The 24,826-nt window shown below is 36.8% G+C and overlaps 1 protein-coding gene across 3 annotated transcripts; it reads left to right on the top strand.

The window, feature by feature from the left end:
* Positions 1 to 4,511: 4,511 nt before the first annotated feature.
* On the top strand, positions 4,512 to 23,825 carry LOC128738644 (TRPL translocation defect protein 14). 3 transcript variants are annotated; one of them, XM_053833941.1, is made up of 10 exons: positions 4,512 to 4,724; positions 4,805 to 4,895; positions 5,734 to 5,801; positions 7,506 to 7,543; positions 8,311 to 8,348; positions 20,155 to 20,283; positions 20,350 to 20,700; positions 20,768 to 21,095; positions 21,162 to 21,343; positions 22,854 to 23,825. In XM_053833941.1, the coding sequence occupies exons 2-10, from the start codon at positions 4,838 to 4,840 to the stop codon at positions 22,916 to 22,918; spliced, it is 1,257 nt and encodes a 418-aa protein (XP_053689916.1). In that variant the 5' UTR covers positions 4,512 to 4,724; positions 4,805 to 4,837; the 3' UTR covers positions 22,919 to 23,825. The 3 variants fall into 3 exon arrangements, with proteins under 3 accessions (XP_053689916.1, XP_053689915.1, XP_053689917.1); XM_053833940.1 differs by having other exon boundaries at positions 4,512 to 4,705; positions 4,772 to 4,895; positions 22,854 to 23,824; XM_053833942.1 differs by lacking the exon at positions 7,506 to 7,543 and having other exon boundaries at positions 4,512 to 4,705; positions 4,772 to 4,895.
* Positions 23,826 to 24,826: the final 1,001 nt, after the last annotated feature.

Raw genomic sequence — 24,826 nt, 5'->3', positions numbered from 1 at the left:
GAAGTGCTGCTTCCACCTATCGGTCACCTCACGATCGTCCGTCAGAATACTGCCAGTCTTATCTCGACACATTTCGGCTCGCGGCACAAAACCTTTGCGGGATCCGTTCAGTTTCTGGTAGAACTTTCGCGTTTCCTGAGAACGATGCAGCTGCTCCAACTCTGCATATTCCTGCTCTACCAGGTAGCGCTTTTGTCTTGAAAGATTTGGTTTCGCTGCATCTTCTTCTGTTTGTGTCTTTCCACGTTCTGTCGTGTGGCACTGCGCATCTTGGCCGCCCGTGCAGCGTTCTCCTCATCCATCACCCTCCTACATTAATCGTCAAACCAATCGTTCCGCTGATTCCGGACCACATGCCCGATGGAGCTCTCCGATACACTGCTGATGGCTGTTTTGATAGTGTTCCAGCAGTCCTCGAGAGGGGCTTCGTCCAGCTCGTCCTTTTCCGGCAGCGCAGCTTCGAGTGAATGCGCGTAGTTTGCGGCGACGTCTGGCTGCTTCAGCCGCGCGAGATCTAACCGAGGCTGGCGTCGGTACCGAATGTTGTTCACAACGGAGAGTCTTGGGCGCATCTTAACCATCACTAGGTAGTGGTCCGAGTCAACGTTAGCGCTTCGATAGGATCTGACGTCGATAATGTCTGAGAAGTGCCGACTGTCGATCAAAACGTGGTCGATCTGTGATTCTGTCTGATTTGGTGACCTCCAGGTGTACTTATGATGGATTCTGTGCTGGAAAAAGGTACTACGTACGGCCATATTCTTGGAGGCGGCAAAGTCTATAAGTCTTAGGCCCATTTCATTGGTCCGTTGGTGTGCACTGAACCTTCCAATCACCGGTTTGTATTCCTCCTCCTGGCCGACATGAGCATTGAAATCCCCGATGACGATCTTGATATCATGTTTTGGGCAGCGGTCGTATTCACTCTCCAACTGCGCGTAGAACTCATCCTTGTCGTCATCGGTACTTCTGAGGTGAGGGCTGTGCACGTTGATGATGCTTATATTGAAGAATCGGCCCTTGATGCTCAACCTGCACATTCGAGGATTGATTGGCCATGGCCATGGTGCACTACCCAATCACCCGTTTCCGCATCTCGCCCATCACTATGAAAGCTGTACCCAGCTCGTGTGTGTTGCCGCAGCTCTGGTAGATGGTATGTCCATCTCTGAACGTACGTACCGTTGAGCTCTTCTAGCACACCTCCTGCAGCACTACGACGTCGAACTTGCGGCTCTTCAATACGTCGGAGAGCACTCGAGTGCTCCCTTGGAAGTTGAGAGATCGGCAGTTCCACGTCCCGAGTTTCCAATCCACAGTCCTTTTTTGTCGCGTGGATCCATTCCGATTGTTCCAGTAAGAATTTATTTGTTCTTCGTTCCGTGCTTTAGTATTTTTCGTGGTGACGGCTTGCAAAGCCTGCTACACCAACCCCCTGTTTCGCCGGAGGGGTCCTTTCCTGTCAGCATACGACCTTGGCTTCCACCGGGGTTGGTTACCCGATCTCCACCAAAGTTGCTCGTATCCCGACTGGTACCACGAGGAGGTATAGAAGTTACTGAATAAGAGGCTATGAACCACTGTAGGGTCTATTTTATGAATACACGTGCACAAGGCACCGACGGTACGCATTATTCAGCCGTTTACCAGCCAAATTTTACACACACAAAATCGATTACTTTCTTCGAGCCTGTTAATCTGTTCTCTGTGATCGTAGGTCCATAGGATGCTTAGAGTAGGTTTATAGATTAAGACAAATATGTGTTTCTCTTTCTATCATACGAATTAAGTTCCTATTAAATTCATGCTTCAAACACAGAGAACAGACAATTATGTTCATATAAAATATTACGCAAAAGGTGTGTAAGTTTTTAAACAAGACACTAGCGACATCTCTCTTAAGCGTCGATGACACTGGACGAGTTTGTAAGCTGCTAGTCAGCGATCTCACAAGTGGGCGAGTTAGCGAATGCGCGAGTCATGATGACTCACAAATCGGCAAGTAAGCTAGTATGCGAGGGGTTTTGATAAATCTAAAACATATTAGGCAGCGATGCCGTACATTCGAACAAATCGTTACTAGATAAACGATCAAGTTTAACGTACACAATGTACAATTTACATAAGAGTTATCTTATGTTATTTAATTCTAACTTCATAGATGTATAATTGGTAAATGTGGAAGGAGGAATTACTTCAATTAATTTACATTGCATTTACAATTACAAACTTAGTAAAAATATTTGGCATTTCTGGTGCTGTAAAATTAATAATTTAAAAACCCCCTCGCTGCGTCGCTAGTTACTCGCAGCTATGATGCCACATAGCTAGTGTACTAGCCAACAAGCATACACGCCATCGAGTAGCGAGTAAAGTTGAGCAGCATTCAACTTTACTCGCTACTAGCAAACAATCTGCTAGTCAGCTAGTGTGTATGATGACACAGGGCGAGTTCACGATCTACTCGCCAACTCGCTTACTAGCAACCTAAAAACAGTTGCCCAACATCCTCGTTGCCAAATTTATTATATATGCTTGTCATAATCTACATATTCGAAACACTGGCAACTCCAATGTCAGTTACTGTAGCAACCGTAGCAACGGGTCGATTTTGTTTGTTATTTGTCGAACACGGCTAAACATTGAAAACAGAAACCAAAGCGCATTTCAATTTTTCCTGTTATTTTGGATTAGTATGGTCAAACAGGTATCGTATTTAAAGTTTTTCTACATTGAATCGAACCATTTCACCATTCAGCCAGCATGACCCCACCGCGGTGGTACTAGCTATGGATTTTTCATCTTTGAGCACCGGAAAATCAGTACTACTTCATCGAAGTCCGCCGAGAAGCGTTTGGCTGCGATTCATTGACCTCAGAGGTGGCGACCACTATAATCGCGGTATATTTTCGACCTATATGCCAATGACTCGTCATCGGATTCATAATCAAAAACACTCTTATCGCCAGGAAGTTCGTTTTAATTTCAATTGGCGAAACTTACCTGCAAGCAATTCCGTTACCCCGAAAGTTCCGTTCTGGTATGTTCGCAATTCGGTACAGATACACAGTTTCTCCGAAGAATTAAAAACGAATTATTCAATAATTGTTTACTATTTTTAATGAATGATGTTTACCTTTATTTTGAGTTGCGTAGATTGGGTAAATAATACGTTAGTTTCTGTAGCAACTGTTAAAAGCTTTGGTGAAAATATGACGAAAGCTCAAATCAAATCGTTGACAGACATTAACAACCAAAGCCTATTATGTTAGTGATACGAGCGCCACGTAACGGGAGCATTACCACTTACTTTCGAAATGGTGGCTAAGCTTTTACACACGTTACGAGCTCAAAGATGAATGTCTGTTCTCTGTGTTTCAAACCAAATAGAAGTTTATGTATTGGTAGGCAAATAGACCCACATAGTTTTATATCTATCTCTGTTATGTTGATATCAATTGAACTATCCGTTTCATTCTTACTATGGCATTTTGATGGAATTTGTAACGATTAGGACATTTGATTAGGATAGAATGTAAGCGATACCCACACTCAAAATAATCCGCACATAACAAATGGAAAATTTCCATATGAAAATCCTTATGATTATTATTTGTCACATATAAACACAATCCGCCCAGAAGTACACATGAAAATTATATGCATATGAATAGTATGTGCAAATTTTAAAGGTAAATTTTAAAAACACATAAATAGTAACTGTTTGGCACATGAAGTTCATTTACTTGGCACTTGGAAAAAATCTATGTGTGAAACACATGGAAACTATACGAAAAGTTTTCTCAGTGCACAAGAGGGAAATTTTTCTGTAATGTAAATAATTGTGACTATATACGCTAAGTTTTTCGATTTAATAAAGTTAGTGTTCTTGTTCTAAAGACCTCGCTTGTAGATTTGCTTATTCCTGTTGCTAAGGAATGAAATCACATGTCCCCTAGACGTCTCCTGTTTTAAGGAACGTTGTAATCCGAACTTACAAAACCAAGTGCTAAGGCTATCTTCCTGTTCTTAAGGAAGAATTTCGCGATCCGTTTCCGTATCTAAGAAACGTAAAAATAAGAGGATCCTTCGCCCTCTTGAATTCGAGTTATACGCCCGCACATGAAGTCTATCGTATAAAAAACAGACGGTCAAGTTTCGATGACGGAATTAGCACCCAGGCTTTGCTTTTTAAATGGTAACTGTTTGGCACATAAAGTTCATTTACTGGGCACATGGAAAAAATCCATGTGTGAAACACATAGAAACTATACGAATAGTTTTCTCAGTGTAGAGTAATCAAAAGTATTTTTTTTTTCAAAGGTGCGTAGTAATCATTGCTGTTGGAAACCCCTTGGTCTGAGGGATCTGTTTACATCTCTGAACTCTGACTGAAATCTGAGTAATTTTTGTATTTTCAAATTTAATCATCTGGGATCACTGACATTGCCTTTGACAGTGACAGCCGGAATCCTTGGTAGTTTTTGATTTTTTCTCACTTGGCATCGAAAAGTTGCATGTATCAGACACGTTCCTAATGGAGGTTTTAATCAGAAATAAATCTGCAATAATGAGTATATACCAAATTATTTGATAAAATTTATTTTTTGTGTGGGCTAGTGGCTGAGTGTTAAAGTGTGTGCAACATAAAAGTGGAAGTGTGAAAATTTTAAGGATACCCAGGAATACCCTTCTCAGGAATCAGGTACCACTAAACTGGCTAGGTTAGCATATATCGCGCCTTTACAAAATTATCTTTGCATATCAAAAGCAACATTAAATCATTGCATACAACATCCAAAAGAGGCGACTATTCATCCGCGTGAATCAATCACTAATGAAAAATATGGCAGCCACTGACGTGAAGAAAGTGTATAAACTGGTGCTAACTGGAGGTAAGTCGTATTCGATATATAGTAATAGTTATAAAAGGGAATCCATATTGTGATTTCTTACATAAGTCTTTCCTCTGTATTCCTTATACAACGAAACTTTAAAAATGAAAATTGACAGCGGTGCATTTTGCGTTGTACACTGCGCTGTATTACTATTGCAAATGGCAGAACGTATTTTTGTGTATTTAGTAGCTGTTGCTTGTAATATCTGGAGGCTGATTAATATTAACCACATGTGCAACATGTGTTTGCCTTGCGAAGTTACTAATTTGTTTTTGTTTATGCTCCCATAACAGATTGACTATGGTTGTCATGGTATTGTTTAGGGCTCTTCGACCCAGCTTTGTCTCTTTATTGAATTAACTACCTTCTTGCTTAAAGTGCTTTACCGCATCTGCATGGTTGAGTTGTTGAGTAAATTTCTTTTCGTTTGAAGCAAAATTTGTTAAGAATCAAATGAAATATACTGGGTACCTATAGGTTTGATGAGGTTGAGGCAGTAGATATTGGAAATTGATTTGTTTTCCCAGCTTATTCAATCCTATCCATTGGATTAATCTAGGACATTTCAAGTGAAAGAAACGGCTTTTAACGGCTATTTTTACGGGTAGTCTTAGAATTGACGCGAATTTTAGGCAAATTTTAGAATTTACGCCTTTTTTCGCGAATTTCGTAATTTCTTTGGTATGCCCGGGTTTTGAATTTTACGTGCTTTTTTCGAGATTTTAAGTTAGGCGGAAGTCAGTCGCTAAAAATCGATTTTGTGTAGCGTTTTATCATAACAATTTGATCCAAAATAGTGTTCAACCTGTTTTTGCAAATTTCTTCTTATTTACAGGACCCTGTGGTGGAAAGACTACCGGACAGGCACGAATGTGTACCTTTTTCGAAAATCTTGGATGGAAGGTATGTAGGTGACAGCATTTATTAATATTAATAGTCTCTAATGTTTTGTATATATCTTCTCTACTGCCGTTAGTTGATTTTAAAATTGTTGCTATTTACTAGTTGAGTGCATAATGGTTTGATATCCGAGAGATTTTCTTTGGCTAAGGAAAATCTTACTTCGTGTATAGGCGAATTACATTCTATTTTTGTAACGCTGCATCATCACACAGCGCTGAGCACGATTCGTAAAGTACATGATCGCAATAGAACCACTTGACGATTTTGTTTTCATCCGTTTTACATCGACGTTTAATGATTGTTTTGTTTTGCTATCGAACAGATTTATTTTTAAAACACATGTGAGATTCACATATGCTCATATCCCCTTACATGGTTGCCGAGTTAGAACTAAGATATGTTTGAAATATCTTAACGTCAACACATAACGAATTATGTGTTGTTAATAATTTATTTTATTCGCTTTAATCTCATCGAGACCAGCAATTGAAAACGGCCAAAGTCCAAAATTTAAACTGCCCGAGTGAGGGTCCATTTTCCTGTGCTTTTTCTAACAAAGTATATTCCTCATTCGATTTGTTTTCATTTTGTATTTAGGCCCCGTCTTTTGTATCGTTCGTCTTGACATTTTCCAAAGTTCTTAATTCATTGTTGTAGATCTTGTGCTTCCATAACGTTTGGTTTTAGTTGATGTATTTCTATGTCAATGCGGGTATTCCTCGATGTTAGATTGAATACAAGACTTCTATGGTTGAAAATAATGCACGTTGCTCTTAGTGTTCAACGTATTATTAAAAAAAATTCCATCACAGCGGTAATGCTCAGAGGCAGAACAACTAGAATAAATATAAAAGTGTGCCGCAACTTCTATTTTTGAATTCACATTTTATAAATTAATGGCTTTTCATTAACATAAATGTACATGACAACACCCGATTTGCCAATATTTTATTGAATCTCAGCCATTTTTGTTTGTTTGTAACACCTGTTATAAAATTTATGCAAATAAAATAAAAAAGAATCCAAATTTCTGTCACTAAATTATTGGTCGTACTGTATAGCTGTATAGCTGAATTGTGTCAGCCGAATCATATTAGCTTCAAACGCCATTAGGAATAATTTTTTCAATATTTCTAAATATAATAAAGGACGTATTTTTATATTTATAAATGCAGCTGAGAATATTTTTAATTACGGATAAATATTGTCATGTCTACTATATGGCATCTTGTTGCCAGATATATTACCTTGAAAAAACTGGAGTAATGTAGATTTATTCTATTATTATTACCATCACCATCGGAATACCTACCTAATCGCTTATTTATTTTGAGAAAAATTTTGCGTTAGATGGTTGATTTTATGGATTGGTTTTGCTTGCCCATCTAGAACTGTACATTATTTTTTAAATGTTTAAATGAAGAAATTGGTGCCCGTGGTTGAGGATTTTTCCGGCCTAAAATACGCGTTATCGTTTGTTAAAGCCACATCGAGTTATTTCAAAATATAAATCTCATTAATCTCATATATATCAATAACAATATCTTATAATATGTTTTAACTAACTGCGGCATACATTTTCAGCGCTGTGAAATGTAATTCGCTCTAACACATTTGTTCCATACTTGCGAAAGTAGAGTAGATTATATAGCAACAATAGAGAATTATATAGGATATTTTTGTTCGATCTGTTAATTTTTGCAGGTGTTTCGAGTGCCTGAAACGGCCACTGTTCTCCTCAGGTATGATTTAGTAATGCCTGTGAACATGATCAGTAGTTGAATTTGTAAACAAAGACCGACTTACTGACGAATTAAAGAACGTTTTTCATCATTTTTATCATTTATTAGACATCGCGTGTCATATGATTATATTTCTTTTCCATTCGTTAATTCAAACCCGCGTAACTCATTGCCTCATATATAGTACCTATTCAAGATACAGTAATCACCGATCAGTTTAAATTTACACAGTTTTTACAATTTACACGCAGTTTACACAATTTTTGATAATTTGTAATTTGATATAGTAATATTATAGTTGGTAAAGACATTCTTCACTATTGTTTTTCTTTTGTTTAACAAGCATTGCGTTGCATTGAAGTACCGACATAACTGAATAAAATATGTTGACACCAGATAGAAATAGAATAGCCTGTCATTGTAAACATTGGTTTTGTAATGTCAACTTTTAAAAATATGTTAATTCTGAGGATAAACGACACAGGTCAAGTCTCCATATTATCACTTTTGCAATCTTTTACAATCAAAAGTAGATACTTGCGATAGTTTTACACATATAATTTACATATAAACACAGGAACTGATAAATATTCGATTCGCTTTGCAAGTATTTAGGTTTAGCAATTAGTAGATTTCTAATGTTTCATTATTTATACGTTCTTATTCGTTATAAGCATATGTTCACATATTTTTTTTTATGTTTTTGCTCTAAGAACAATATTTGTAAAATGAATGATGTAAAACGCTACTGTCGTTTCCATTTGCAGTGGTGGAATCAAATTTTCAGACCTGACAACAGATGAAGGTAAGCTAAAACAAGACCATACTTCACAAATTCATATTTTTTGTTAGTATAGTTTCGTTTTAACAGCTAATACAAATACAATTTGCATGAATGTTGTCTCTATTTTCACTGAACTCTGCTTCTTGATTTTTTTATCGCATACTAATCATACATCATACAAAGTAGGACATGGGATGGTATTTTCGGCAGGCTTCCCATTATTCGGCATTCTGTGCTTTTGTAAGCAATGCGGTATCTATTGGCAAAAATTGATAATTTTACCTTCAGTGTAAGGAGGATAGACGATAGGCTCGAAGACCGAAAAAACCGCTCCCGTATCCTGTAATATCTACATTGCATGCCAACTTCTTACTTTGCTCGTGGGTTTCCTGGTAGTTTAAATGGGTTTTGTTTAACAAAGAATAACACAGTTAAAATATTATCATCGATAGCAATAGCTAATTACCATCTGTCACGCACATCTCTTCCAGTTTTCGCTGTCTTATTGTTCGGGTATACTATGTCATAAGGATAGGTCTCCTATCAATTGGCGTCGGTTCCCTGAAATGTTTGTTCCTTAGTAAATAAAAAACACGCTGACATTTTATCGATTGCAACGAATTGGTAATTGCTCTGGTTTCCACAGTTATTATAATCTGTTGGAAAAGAGTATACCTGCATTTTTATAGAAGGTTTTTAAACTTGTACTTTTAATGTTCACAAAGTTTTGCAGCGTCTTCAGTGTCTTGATAATTAAGGCTGGTGTGCACACCACGAAAGCAAGATAAAACAAATATTTTATGAATTTCAAAAGAAAGAAAGGTTGGCAAAAATGACGGTTTTTGTGACCACTCCAACTCAGAAATGAGGCACTTCCATCGCATTATTAAAAATTCATTTCTTGGAAAACTGTATTTCAAAAATTCATCTTTTAGAAAAGTGCCTCCTTTGTCCTCACTCCATATTTTCGATATTTGTGCACTTATAACAAAATCCAATATTTTCCGAATAACCTGATTAAGATACCCAGTAGTGGTTCAAAATGTATGAATTTAAAATAATGTCTCAAGGCAAATGATTTTTTGCCTTTCGGACTATCCTCGGTCAGAAATGCCCGTAAGGGTTAAATATAAAATCACAGGTTTGAAATTTTCTGAAAAACAAATCACAAGATTCGAACAAAATCGGATTTCAAATTTAGATTGCTCTTTTTTCATTTCATTTTTTTTCTAGCTTTGTTTTAATAAATTATAAATTGCGATCTCCATTAGATCAAAGAAAATACAAAGCGCATCTATTGTTTATGATATAAGTTCTTTGAGTTGATTATTTAAAATTAAATTATAACTTCCAATTTGAATAAATTCGTAAAATTGATTAATTGGCGGTTGGTGTTGATCATGGCGTGAGCATTTTAATAGCGAATGAAAACTCGAATTGTGTTTTTCGCGAAATTAAGTCATCAAATTAGACAAAACGACAGATGGATCACGGTTTGATAGACTTCCGGCATTTCTCAGACAACATTGACATTACTCTTCCTATCGAAACGCCAACGTTGACTTAGACCACTACCATACTCAGCATACAAAAAATCTCTTCTATCACATAAAAAAAAACCTTAAGTAAATCATATTTTCGTTTCAGACAAGTGCAAACCACCAGCTATCTTCGATAAATTAGTTTCACTCGATCCTCTTGATAGTATGTTTTATATTGAAAGGTTATAATAATATCGCTTGGACGCATATTTTGTAACTGCGTTGATACTCTTAGCTATTGATTATGTCATCTTTCTGAGAACTTCATGTATCTGCGTTTATAACAAGCGCAATTGAAAAATATTCCCAATTGATAACAGTTTAATTTATTTTTACCTGTTGGTATAGAGACCCCTATTTTAAGCACCAGAAGAAAGCATCATCGCCTCTATATTTAACTCAGCATGTTTGACTAAACTCTACAATGCAATGAATGCTATGCTGTTCTCAGCTCAGAACTCATTGAATATGTAACATGCTATGTGAATAATGGCAGTATCATTCACACTTCAACACTGATCGATACAAATGTCAATGAATTGAACCTCTTTTGCATGATAATATCCAATGATATATCTGTTATATGATATTTAGAAAAACGACGGAAAATCAGTGATCATCAGCCGACTTTGAAAGAGGGTATTCCGGAGCACAGTGTTGATAAAACTGCGTCGTGTCCTCGCTGCCTGGCGGCTGCCGCTGAGAAACCTAATGGTAGTGAGGGTGAGTTGCTTGCAAAAAGCGGAGGAAATCGTTTTACCGCAAGTGATACGTGTTCGATGCTTATTTTTTGATTAGAATCTATTCGAAACTCCTTGTTGCATCTATCATTCACCATTTCCTCGCTCTGTTATCAAGTTTTGCTCTCGTCACAAGGCATTTGTATCCCAGAACGTTCGACTGCTGTGTGATAGTGCCATTTCAGCAAAACACAAATAATACTGCTGATTCATTGCTGCTTTTCTCAGTAACATTTTTTATATCACAGTAATTTAGTATTGTATTTAATAATCACTATAATATAAATTAGGAAATATTCATATATTACGTAGCGCCGATTTCGATTTCGATTATGTTTAATCGTCCCTTATGTAAGGCTATTTTATAATGTTTTCATGGCGTGTAATACGGCAAGCGGTCTTACCCCCAAGTGCGGTACGTTATGAAATGGGTAAAACTAATTTGTACAATTCTAGCGTGGTTTGTTTACATTTGCACATGTTTGGTTTTTATAGGTCGATATTATTCCAATGTTTTCAGCAATTATTAATAATTTCTAATAAAACGTATCAGAAAACAATGATAAAATAAGTTGTAACATTATTAAATTCCATATTATAAAAATATTCCACAAAGTGAGCCGAAAGGTTCCTGAACATGAAATTTACGCCTTATTTTAGAAGTGTTTCAGGAGACTAACTACAGCAGCTATTTCAATAATTGTTTCTACAAATAAAATAGGTTAAAAACTGCTTAGCTTAGCTTAGGTATACTGCCCGTAATTGCACTCCGTTATTGGTTGAACCAGTAGGATTGCACAAAAAACCAATTGAATTGTGCTTGGAAGTGACATGATATTCTCATTTTGCAACTTCTTCTGTTTCAATACTTTGAAAATTGCGACCAATAACGACGCCGGCCCCGACCAAAAAACTGTACTATACACGGAAAGAAATCTGTTTCTGTTTTCATGAATAAAAAGTCATGAAAACAAAAAGCTTGAAATTTCATGAAATCATTACCACGACCCATGATTTCATGACTGTACCGACAAATATCATGAACTATAACAAGCATTTTTGTGAATATTCTTCATGATTGCTTCTAGCGTTACACGAACTGTCAAATCGAGTCTTTGTAATTACAGCAGCCAATAAAATTTGTTAGGGATTTGTAAGTGACGATTCTATTAAATCAAGAAGTTAAGTTTTTGTGACAGCTTCGGTCGCTGATAAGCAAAAAAAGTGAACAGATTACTGATTTTCAGTTTCGTTGACGTGAGTTGTGTGTTGAAAGTGCCATTATAATGATGGATAGCAAAATAGAAAATTTCGCTACCGTGAAAGTGGGGGAAGACGATAAAAGTGAAAAGGTTATGATATCCTATATTCTGAATATGGAAATTAAACCATCGATTTGTTTTAATGACGGCAGTTCCGTTGAGATAACAATGAGACTGCTTTACCCGACGCAGTAAGTGTTGTGGTGAAAGAAGAACTTGCGTCATACATCATTGACGCAGCCAAGAAGGCAGAAACAGAAAAGCCTCCATTGGCCTAGCAGTAGCTCATGGCGAAATGGCCGCATCTAGTACCAGGGAATCTCGTAAATAACCGGCAATAGCTGATGCGCCAGAGATCAATCCGGTCCAAATATCGTTTGATGGTTTAGGAATACTCAGAGATCAACCTGTGCACTAGCGAGCATAAGAATAACGAGGATTGATCCGACTTCGAGCACCTTTCAAGCAATTCCCAATCCATCCGTCAATGGATCCGGGCAACTCTGGTAACATTCTGTATTAATTTAAACCATACTCCATAAATATTATCATCTGTCCTCTTATCTAAAACCACTTTTGAAATGATTCTGGCTACCGTATCAAAACTGCTGCTTGGTATAGGGCCCTATTTTATTAGTGGGAGGTGCAACACCGACCATAACAAAAATTCGATCGCTGGTCAGACACCGTCGGCGGTCTTGAGAGTGGGCAACTCTAACCTCTTCTCAAACGGCTAGCACGGCCATGAGTAGCACGCTTGCTCTCAAGGTCGGCTCTAATAATGTAGTGCTGATCAAGGTGTTTGGATATTCGGGGAAAAGCTAGCTTTTATAGGTGACTGGAACTGTTGTTGCTGCTGCTGCTGTTGGTGTTGTTAGTAATAGCAACAGTATAGCTACCAAATACTGTACGGACAATTTTTTTGCTCAGTGTATTTATAGCTGTATAAACAACTGCCTAGTTGATCAAGCATGGCGGGCGCCACATTGTTCTTCGCTAGCCTCGGCTAAGATATTATTGCTGTCTTCTGTAATCGTTGACGATGTGCCTGATGGTGTCAATTGAGTTTGGTTGTCTGCTGGGCTGGGTCTTGCAATTCATTCTGATTAAATTTTGCAATAGCATTAATATCTTGACAGCTATGATTTGTAGAAATTTCGTGTTTTTAAAGTAAGAAAAGATAAATTGGTCAGTTTCTTATATAATTAGCCGGATATGTGTTATCTGGAGGCCACCGGAGTGTCGACGCAGCCGTTCAACGCGTGGTTAATTTTGTCGTTGCATTCAACCCGTTCCAAGTTGCAAATGGTTTTTCGTAAATCATCGGCAGCAACCACAGTACCATACCAAGAGTTGATTGTCTCCAACAGCGACTCGTTCAAAGAGGGATACATTCCACCTACTCATTTGGACATGCCTTCGTTTTCTGAATAATCGATATTGAACATGCAGATTTTTGTCTCCACCTTCCTCGTATTGGTAATGTCCATCGGTAACACTGGTTTGATTTGCTATAGGAGAAATGAAAGCAATTATTAAATCTTACATTATCAAAATGTCTTACATTACTACCAATCCTCCTAGATGCCGGCCGGATAATATCGGACACGTGCTGATGCACTTGGATGTACTTCGCTGTTGACAAAAGGTACGTGCGAAAGATGTGCATTATCTTACAGAAAATACGGGACAAATTGCCAGATCAGCATCTGAAAAATGGAATTTGAAGTGATGTATTGGAGCTGGCAGCAAATATCACTTACTTACCTAAGTAAAAAGTTAAGTTCCTCGCCCGGAACTGTGAGCACTTCTGCTGCCAGCGCCACTTAATCCAACTCCGCTCGTACCAACCTCCACCGGCCATGCTAGTGCTACTATTGCTGCTAGTGGCCGTTGTGGTGATGCTGTTACCACTGGAGTTCCACTGCTGCTGTTGCAACTCGCACCAATTTGTCTAATCCAGCGGTTTCGATATAAGTTTTCGTGAAAGATTACTGTATCGATTTACTTTAAAATGCACGTAAAGCACTTTTCCCTCAGAAAAACCAAACAATTTGATTATTACCTTCCGAGCGAAATTTCAATTCACACTCTAACACCATGTAAACAAACTACCCATTGCTGTCAAAAGAGTGAGGTTAGGAGCTCGCATATAATGGTTTACAGATCATGATTTCATGATTTGAGTCGAAAAATCGGGAATTTAATTCATGGTTCCAAGTTGAAAGATTCATGATTTCAGTATTTCGCGTGCAAAATAGTAACGCTAAGGCTGCGTTACGATACAGAAAAGTATGAAATCATGAATATTATTCATGGTGTATATTCATAACATGAAAATACACTAGATTCTTGAAATCATGAGTCATTTTTCGCATTATCGAGATTAAATTTGTACCCGTGTACATGGGAAAAGGAAGCAACGAAAGTCCGATACTTGTTGTTTCTGAGACCGCAGGTACCACTGCATCTCCACAAGTATCGCGGGATAGGATTTGTGTTAGTAGGGGAAGGTACAGAACAGGGTTCATCTTGGCAGATGATATGATCCATCGAAACAAGGCGCGCGTCGGTGATTACATTTCATCCATTACAAAAACTTTCCGCGATCGCCATTATGAATAGTCGTTTAGTAAGCGCGTGCAACGTATTTATGAATATATGGTACTACCACCTGCCTTAGCAGAACATCCGTTCATGGCAATGAGCCTATCATGTCAAAAAGAGTGGAACATATTCAACGATTGGTCATGCTTCCCAACTCTTGTATGTAGGGCCAAAAGGGAATTGGTCGATAAGCAACATCACTTACACGTACCAGGGATTTAGAGAATCTTCTTCCAAGGGCTAAGTCTCCTGAGTCAATCCTTGAATAAACCGTCTTAATACAGAATGACTCCAGCAGGTGGGGGGAAGAGCCCGCTCATTATCCACGATGTGTTGTTAATCGGGCCAAGATTAACCCTAGAAAGTTGACTGTTTCACTCTCCTTAGGCCCACCGCTTCAAACAAGTGCTCTGATGGTCCCTCCCTCTTCCCGATTCTAGTTTATTTATGAAATGTGGTATATATGGTAAAAATAGAACAATCTCACCAGCAGTCCTTCGAATGGAATAGAGTTGCGTTCTTTTAGTTTCCATTAGTGCTTCTAATAAATAATTTAATTTTTCTTCTGGTATCCAATATCCATGTGCAGTATTAACACTCGTATTGGCCACTTTCAAGTTTTCACTATATAGCAGGAAATGCTTCATAAGCTAAAACGAAAAAAATTATTAAAATAACTTATATTATGCTTACCTATTATCAAGATCGTGTGGCTCCGCCGTCTGCCCAAAACCTCGATTATGAGATCAGGCAGCCGGGAACCACACAGTATCGCACCTCCTAGCTTGGCTACTCAATAGAGCATTACCGGGTATGGCCACGTGGAGGCGCTAGGTAGGGGCTTGGGATAGCTAGAGCTATATTGGACGCTCCTCATTTACCTTCCCCATTTCATACCCAGTATTTGCGCTCGTTTCGATGATATAAATATTATGCTTTTGACGTTTATTTTATAGTTACTATATATATAGTTCGGCGGATAGAAAATCGGGAGCCAAATAAACGTCAAAAGCGGAGCCAAAATCTTTTCAAAATCCAAAATATGCAGGAGTAATGTTAAAAAAACACACTTTATTTTCATAGAACTAGTCATTTTCAACACCCGCCAGTGATTATTTTTCGTAAAAACCTGCACATTTCACCATAATTTCAAATTTAATTTCATAAATCAGGGATGCCAATTCGCCTGGTTTTCTATCCGCCGAACTATATATATAGTAACTATAGTTTATCTCCGTAAGTAAAACATAAACTGATCCCGCGTGAATCCACTGTATGGGCGGATAATACTGCATCCGTCTTGTTATATGAGGATGAAGTTTCTTGCAAAATCAAGATAACGATATCAAGGTGGTCACCGAAATCACGCGTTCTGATTCGTTTACGAACCGTTGCATTAAAAATTTTACGCTGCTCCGCGAATTTACCGTTTCGCAACAAAAATCATGCAAGTAACGTATCTAAGCGCCCGGCCACTTCGTTTCCTCAGAGTCAAATATTATTGTAAATTACAATACAAACAACTTCAAAACTACTGGCCTGAATTTAAAATTGCGTAATTGTCAGGGCTTCGAAAAAATTTGGTTGTCAAAGTTTCTGCAACGAACGAGACACAAAAGAAAGCGATGCTAGTTCCTTGCAATAAAATCATTAACTTGAACACCTCAGCACTATTAACGAAAACTGAGAATAATAATTTGCTTCATGAATGATTAGAAATAAATCGGGAATAGGGGTCAGTCCCGGTGTAGTGGTTAGCATTCACGCCTCTCACACCGAGGACCCGGGTTCAAATCCCAACCACGCAGAAGTCACGAATGACCCAAAACTGGTTAAAGTGACTATGATCTAAACAAAAAAAAAAGAAATTAATAAATTAGGAACATTAACATTGCGAAACAATTTCAAATTCTTGGCATTTCTAACTGGCTCACAATACCTGAGGCCTCCCAACTGTATATAACCCCTTGATCGCATACACACTAAAAAAAAGTACCGAGTTCGGTAAAATTTACCGAACTTTGAACAGCCGAACGTTTTTTTTTTATGATGCCAAACATTATTAACGATCCGTAAACGTCGATTGGCGCCATCGAAATGTTTACCGAACGTTCGGCTGTTCAGAGTTCGGTAAAATTTTACCGAACGTTTTAAGTGTGTACGGTACAGGGATACTTCGATATAAGACAGCCTCGTTATAAAAGAAGCTCGATATAAGACAATTCGTTATAAGACAATTTTTGTCTTATATCGGAACAAATCCCTTTGACATAGCTAGTAACGATACCAGAGCTGAAGATGTTCATTATTTCAAAATAACCCCAAAAATAGTAAAAAACTAATAGTTCAAACGATAATAAATAGTTAAAAAACCGTAAACACATAACACAGAGCAAAACTGGCGACCGCTAATGCATTTTTTTTTTGAAAACCCGTGTTTCGATATAAGACAATTTCGATATAAGACAACTTTTAGAAATTATAAATTGTCTTATATCGAGGTATCCCTGTATTACGTATCAAAAAAAGTTTTCAATTTCTTCAGCCGAAATCAACAGAGAGTAGCTAATTTTTTTTAAAGTAAAGCCGAGCTAAATTAACGCATTATGTATTTTCCTTTATGAACTGATAGTGTTTTTTAATGTCGCTTTTCAAACAGCTTCAAATGAAGTATGATCATACGTTATTTGGAAATTTGGAAAAACGGGCAACAAGCATCTGCTACTAAGAATTCTGAGATGGCAATTTTTTATCAGACGCATTTAGTGTATACTTGATTAATCACATGTCTTAACAGAAAATTTCTGTTTCGTATGATGAAATACCTAACGTTTGCGGTGTATATACAGATTGAAGCGACGCTAATTATAAAAATAGCACTGAGTTTCATTCATGCTATTTTCTGTTAAGCTGTGTTGTCTTTCGCACGTAAATTGAATTATTGTTACACTCGAGCTTTTCCTCCGACGACCGGCGAAAAGTCTATCACTGTTCGATTCTGTTTATAAATTATGTTTGTGTGAAGTAATCTGTAGCAATACCACCTTACGCCTAGACTGTAGTACCATGATATAGCACGAAAAAATCTTCCATAATTCAATTATGAACAACACTAACACTATTCACGAACAATGTCGGCTGATTGTTTATGATAGGTTTTATTGAAAATTACGCTAAACAAGTGTAAACAAGTGCTTGGTTAAATGCCGTAAAATAAAAAAAACATTCAAAGAAAGAATAGCTTGTCTGTTGAAAAGCAGAACTTTAAAAAATATGCTGCCGCAATTTTTAGCCTTGGAATAAAACAAAACAAATAGGTATATAACGCTTTTAAAAATAGGAATTTTCAGTTTCGGTTGACAACTCATTTACTATGTCAGTTGTCAATCACGTTTTTGAGTTGCCGTTTTGCAAAATAGATCAGTTTTCAAAACTGAAAATAATACGCAAAAGTCAAAGACAAAAACGTCCAATATGTAAAATGCAGTACTTTTGCATTTATGACTTATGATGTAAAAAATCGTATATCTTCGTATATATTCGTAATTCGTAAAATTCAATTATCCAAAGCTTAATTAACAATCTCAAGAAAAACCGCATGGTCCAGCGTGAAGCGCAAACTGAGGTTTTTGAAATACAATTAATACTTTGTAACGTATTTGTATTCCATATAGGTGGTAAATAGCAGCAAGATGTTTGTAAATTTCGCTGGCATCTATCAGTGTGGTCATTTTCAATCATTCCACTTGTAAACATATTTGTTTGCTTGAGTCTACGTGTTTTATTTTATTTATTATCAGCTATTCTATCTGGTATTTGGCAGATTTCTAGTAAAGGCGTGTCTGTCGTCAGAACACAACCCCGTGTCCATATAACGACAAAAGAAGTATACGTACGTACGTGATAATTATTATCAGCTACTGCGAGTGCGAAGCTATATATATCATTTGCTCGCATGATTCGAATTACACACATGTGACAGATATGTTTTTAAAAATACGTCATCTTTTTCAGATGTATGTCCAAGGGGCATACTTTACTATGAGTATGACTTTCATATTTTAATAGGAAATTGAAAAATAATGGATTTTCGTGATTTTTTTTCGGCTGTTGGAATTATAGTTAAGTGTTGGGGTATTTTGAATGCAAAAATAGTGGTTATTATGCAGTTGGCAGCACGTGGATGCTCTCTAGAAAATTGTTCCTTGCTGGCGGTACGCGCGGGGAACCATCGGAGTATCGGAGAACGGATTTCAATGATGATTTTGAGGTTTGAGGTCAACGTATAAATTGATACAAAAAGGTGTTTTTTCAACAACAATTTAGATAATCCATTTTTACATGCTAGCTTTCAGTATTTCATTTAGGGAGCAGGGTCCCCCTTAATACATTTTAAAAGGACACAGATTCAGATAAGCGCATGGAATGTAGCAAATACAGATTGGTTTATTCAGTAATGTTGACAATTCTTAAAATTCTATTGCACTATTTTTACTTCTTCTAAAAAGAAACAATTAATGTTGCATCAGTTTGCTCAATTTGTAAGTTTTTTTTATACTGCTCTTAAATAACTTCTCGTAGTGGAATAAACGTGAACGGAAATATAGGAAATACAAGTAGCTAATTTAATTAGAGTGGTGAGGTAAATGGAAGTATTTATCCTGAAACAGAGCTATCATTAACCACTAAAATGCGCACTAAAATGAATTATCGCGTAAGGTTGCGAAATTTGTTCTTCATTGGATGCTATGATCAAAAAATTTTATATTTCAGTTCTGCCGTTTTGGCAGATGATTTGTATCTCATGAGTGAAGCGTCGTAGAACAAATATTTTTCTATAAAAGTGCAAGTATAAGCAATCCAGAAAAAAATTAATTCCAAGAAAAGTTGGTAAAACTAAAGTTATTAAAGTTTGCTCGTCGAAGATGACTCGCTTCTATTAAATAAACTTCAATGGATAGAATGTAAATGGGTTTTCTGTAAAACATGGGGAAAAGAAATATCGAAAAATGTAAATTTCCAAGATAAATTGTTGGTCAAAAACTGCTGTTGCTATTCGAGATGTAATTCGTTAATGATAAATTCCTCTACTTCCTTTACTTTTTCTTGGGTTAGGTAGTGGTAACTTTGTTGGTAACCTTTTTTTCTTTGTTTAATTTTCATCTCCCATCTCCCATCATTCATCTTCCATGGCACGTTACACAAAATACAATTTGCCTTGCTAGCAATAACATCAGCCCACAAAAGTAACATTTTTTTGAGTTATTCTACTGTTAGAGTGATGCTATAAAAATTTTATTTCCTATTGGGGCTTATTCTACGTGGCGAGTGACGTGACATGGCAAATTTTACAATTCGCTGCCGTTCGCGTTTCGTTCGGTATTAGACAAGTCGAATCGTGCGATGTGTATTTCGCGGCACGTGACTTGTTTCACTTAACGCTTCACATTCATCTGTCACGTCACTTGCCTCGCAGAATAAACTCGATTTTTACACATGGTTATAAGAGCAGAGTATAAAGTTATTGCTAACAAGACCTTCACAAAATTACTTTAGTTTTGAAAGTTTGTTGTTTTGTTTACTAGATTTTCTGTTGTAGAAAAGTCTATTGTTTATATTTTAAATCATTTTGTTCTAAATACAAATGTTTGATTCGATGATATTTTTGCGCTTCCAGCTTACAAGTTTCAGGAGAACCTTTTGCGGACAATGATTCAGATCGAAAACACTTTTTTCGAACTGGGAAAATCTTGCACGAGAAATTGTTTGATTATCTGCGATCGTGGAGTAATGGATGCTAGCGCTTGTAAGTTTTGAACTGTCTATTGAGGGTTGTTAAGATAAAAATGTTACTTTTCATCATCACACACAGTTGTATCCAAAGAAAAATGGGAACGAATGATGAAAACTAACAACTGGAACCCGGTGGAGTTGCGCGATAATCGATACAATCATATTGTCCACATGGTTTCGGCTGCTAATGGTGCAGAGCCGTTTTATTCGACCGAAGATCATGCCTGTCGTTCTGAAGGTGTCGATTTGGCCCGTGAATTGGACTACAAATCAGCAGCAGCTTGGATTGGGCATCCTTATTTTGACGTGATTGATAATTCGACTGATTTCGAAAATAAAATGAACAGGATGATTGAATGTGTGTGTCAAAAGCTCGGAATCGATACAGGGGATCGACTGTCGACCACCTCGAAGAAAGTCAAATTTCTCGGTAAGTGTAGCTTACACAATATTTTTTATTGCTATTTGCATTGCTGATAACTTTTTAACACTTCTAGTATCAGAGTTACCACCGGATTCTAGTTTCCCGGCGTTTCAAGATTTCGACGTCGTTCATCATTATTTGCAATGTGCGGGACCGCGGGTACAAGCTAGATTGCGAAAACGTGGTCAGAATGGACATTTTAGTTACATTCACACGATTCGTCGTCCTCATCTGCATGGTCAATCAATTGAGGTTAAAACGCAGCTTACCCACAGAGATTACCTGAACATGCTTACCCAGCGAGATGATGCCCATTTCACTATTTATAAAAAGCGACGTTGCTTCCTAGTGAATAACCAATATTTCCAGATGGACATTTATAAGGAACCGGGTCATCCAAGGTACTGTATTTCAACTGGTTAATGTGCTGTGTGGATGGTGACTATAAACTGTTTAACGGATTTTAGGTGCAAAGGATTAATTCTTCTGGAAACATATACCTCATTAACTGGTGACAAGCTGAAGGGTATTCTGCCGAAATTCCTGAAAATTGTGAAGGAGGTTACTGGGCATCCCGATTACTCCATGTTTAATCTCTCTTTAAAAGAAGACTGGAGCAATACCAAAAAGTTTTGCTATTCGCTTCATGGTAAGAAAACGGTGTGCTGTCATAGCGTTCCCAATACCGGCCCTAGCGACAGCGACAAATAGATATCAATGCATGTTAGCTTCGAGTGACCAAGATTAAGCTACCTATCTATGTGTTTAGATGCAACAGTGCTTTATTATTATCGTATTGTGTCATTCTTTTTTTACTATTTACTTGCTTGACTAACTAATCATTTCAAATTAACCCTTTTTACTGCGGAACTAGGTTGTATATTGATCAATTATTTTTTATTCCTATACGAAACCCCTTATTTCAACCGATGACTAACGTTTTGTGTATTTTTTAGTGAAGCTCTTAATTCACTTATTATAATACTAGTGTTTCTGATTCGTAAAAAATTTTCGCCCGTTTAAATAATGTACAAACTTATTACATTTGGCAAGTGCCAGTGTTTTATTCAATAACTGCAATAGCTCCTGCGTTCTTTGTGTGTCCTTGTATTTCCTCACAATCTTGTTATTGTGGTCACCTTCACGATGAAAGCGACGTGAGAAAAAATGAAATAATTAAATTGAGTACTAGGAAACACTTTTCAATGGTCCGAGGCTAATTTTTGTTTGATGGTGCTATGTTTTTCACCATTATCCTGCAGTAGTAGTCTGCCATGTTTGTACTTAAGGTCAATTTCATCTTATGTTTTTATTTCTGCCTAAAATGAAAAAAAGCAGTATTTTTCACTCAGCGATAGAGCAGACGATGGAACAGACAACTCGAGAATATTTCTCGGAATTTATTTGTTCGGTTTTTGCTATCATTCTTACATAGATTAATAATCAATATACGAAGTTTCACAAATCGACCTATAAACGATATCCGGACGAAGACCGACCACTTGATAACCCTAATCTCTGATCAGCAGTAGTTATAATTTCTCATATCGTTCATATTAATCCAATTTTTTAATTTTGTTTTAACAAAAAGTCGTGCTAATCGACCTGAACCAGGTTGATAAATGAATTATCTATAATAATGACTATTATAGGCCCCGTAATTTACTCCCAAACTTTACGCTGATTGGGTGGTGTTGATTTGTCGAAGAATGCGGTTTTTAATAAGAGTTAGATCTACCGTCGATTGTGAAATTAGAATAAGCATGTCAAGTTAGATCTGTTTTTATTAGGTTCTGTAATCCCGATTGATCAAAAAACATTAGCGAGTTTTTTTTTCTTTTGCATTGAGGGATGAAGTAAACAAATAAAGCGAAAATAGCTTTCTACTCAATCGTTTCGGTGAAGGATGTCTACATGAAGTAATTTTTTTGCTGTTCTATTCTGTTTAATGAAAACACTTTCGAATTAACGTTGTTTTTTCCCTTAATTTCGCTAACCTTATATCGATTACATATGTGCGTCAAATTTAAGTTTCATCTCTCATTGAATCATACATTTTTGTCGCTTGCAATTTTGGTTCCAAAATTAATTTTAATTTTTTCAGTTCATCCGATTGGTAATGCTTCAAAATATGCGTTTTTTTTCTTTCAAAATTCTAGATCAAGACGAAGGCGATTTCAGAGCGAAAGGGCGATCCCATAAAATGATTAATGGCAAAGCGTAAAATTTTATACGTACTGCATCTTTTTTAAAGAAACATCTGATTTCTTTTCTGATCTTTTTTGTCTACTTCTTTTACGCTTAAAATACCGTTTACATATTTGAATGTGTGTGTTTTGTAATTATTCATGCTGTTTCAATGCAAAGTATTGATTTAGCAAACGATAAATAAGTTTTTTCTAGAAACAATTCTACTAACACTGTTTATTTTATTCATCGGCGCTCAATTATAGTTCCGCAAGAAGTGATAAATAATTTGGTATATACAATTGTTGCAGTCTGCAGCTTGAAAATAGCTTGCCAGAGTATACAATACAATATATGTAATATCATAAATCAATCAGATTATGTAGCAAACTGATACACAAAGCAAAGATACTTAATCCTTAGTGAAATGTCCAATCAACTGGGAAACAATACGGAAAGCAAGCTTTAATCTCAAAGCAAGTAAAGAAATAAAGAAATACTTTACTAAACGGTATTTTTACAATTGCAGGAAATTAAATTATATGTATTCAAAGCTAGTCCTTTATTGAAACAGCGAACATCCTTTTTGTAAATTGCAATTCGTGAGTTACTTTGGCACATTGAATAAAAAAAATCGAATGAGAAAAGTTTTAATCGTGTATTTTTGAATTGTATTTGCTTCCTGGATGTATTTTCCTGCGAAGAAAAAACCGTAATAAAAATATCTGTATGCAAAGATAAACCTCACTAATGTTTATGTAAAAATATTTTATAAAAATATGATTGTAGGTTTTAAAGTGACGTTTTGCGCTGAAAATACGATTTTCGAAGTCAGTATCGTTACTACTTCGAATTTACAATCGTTTAGTTCTCTTTCATGTGAAATGAGTATTTGAATAACCTCCTGTGTCCGAAAAATAGTGATGCGCTGCTAATAAAAGACGTGCTATCCTATAAACCGATGTTCAATTGATGACATTCCCTAAAGCTCTTGCCGACAAGCAGTTATCAGGGTTGCAACATTAAAAAGTTCATACAAATTTTTAAGTTGAAGCAAGTAAGATCCAACGTAACGTCACAGTTTGTGATCTAACTGAAATATTACCTCGAATACTTGGCAATCAAAACGTTTTAAAGAGCCAAAATCCGTCATGAGCACATACACGATGCATCGGTTTGATAACAGGACACTGTCCTTGTAAATATCACCTGAAACTCATCGGTAAACTTAATGAAGATAGCTGTCGCTTTAGTAATCTTGATATCGAAAGCTCGGAACATTTGTTATGCGACTGTGTTGCTTGCATTATATGTGCGATATTTGGAATGCTGTTTTCAATCAGGTGATAAATTTCATGCGAAATGCATCATCTGATTGGGATAAATGCCGACAGTAGTAGAGGTAGTCCACCAAACTTCGATAGCTCACTGATACGACGTGGTATAATAAATTAAAAGAAGACACCACAATAGATTAGAAGCATGGTCGCGGCGGTAAGTCCCCAAGACGGTGAAAAACCATTCCAATCCATTATCTGAGCAAAACGAATTTGTTCAAGTGCAAGAGTAGGCAGAGTGAGATCAGCCAGTAGGACAAAACTGCCCATTCTAGCCTAGTCTTACAGTATAGAGCAAGCACTATATGGTACAGCATTACGTACTAACAGTTGATCGTTATAATTTTGCGGACGCTGATTCTAAGCTTTTTTTTATTTGCAACTTCAAAGCTTTGGGGAGTAAATCAAATACCTGGCATACCTGGGAGTACATCAATTCAATGATAATCAATAGGAAAATATTTCCTTTTTTTAATGGGGCTTTCAACCGGCGGTTGGTTCGCCCCAAAATAAACAAATGCTTTATCAGTTTTTGATTGTCTCTAGCTGACAGTGCTAAAAACGATAAACGTGCAAGTCATGCAAAACCTCACTGTCAGTGGGGCATT

This window comes from Sabethes cyaneus, chromosome 2 (genome assembly GCF_943734655.1).
Source record: "Sabethes cyaneus chromosome 2, idSabCyanKW18_F2, whole genome shotgun sequence".
Classification (NCBI taxonomy): domain Eukaryota; kingdom Metazoa; phylum Arthropoda; class Insecta; order Diptera; family Culicidae; genus Sabethes; species Sabethes cyaneus.
The sequence above is the reverse complement of the archived record's forward strand: the minus strand, read 5'-3'. Positions and strand labels throughout refer to the sequence as shown.

Bases quoted from the DNA above. Each gene is read 5' to 3' on its own strand.
- LOC128738644 (XM_053833941.1), top strand. From the start codon at position 4,838: ATGAAAAATATGGCAGCCACTGACGTGAAGAAAGTGTATAAACTGGTG. The intron at 8,349-20,154 runs GTAAGCTAAAAC...TTGCGCTTCCAG, and splicing joins AGACCTGACAACAGATGAAG to CTTACAAGTTTCAGGAGAAC. The intron at 21,344-22,853 runs GTAAGAAAACGG...TCAAAATTCTAG, and splicing joins GTTTTGCTATTCGCTTCATG to ATCAAGACGAAGGCGATTTC.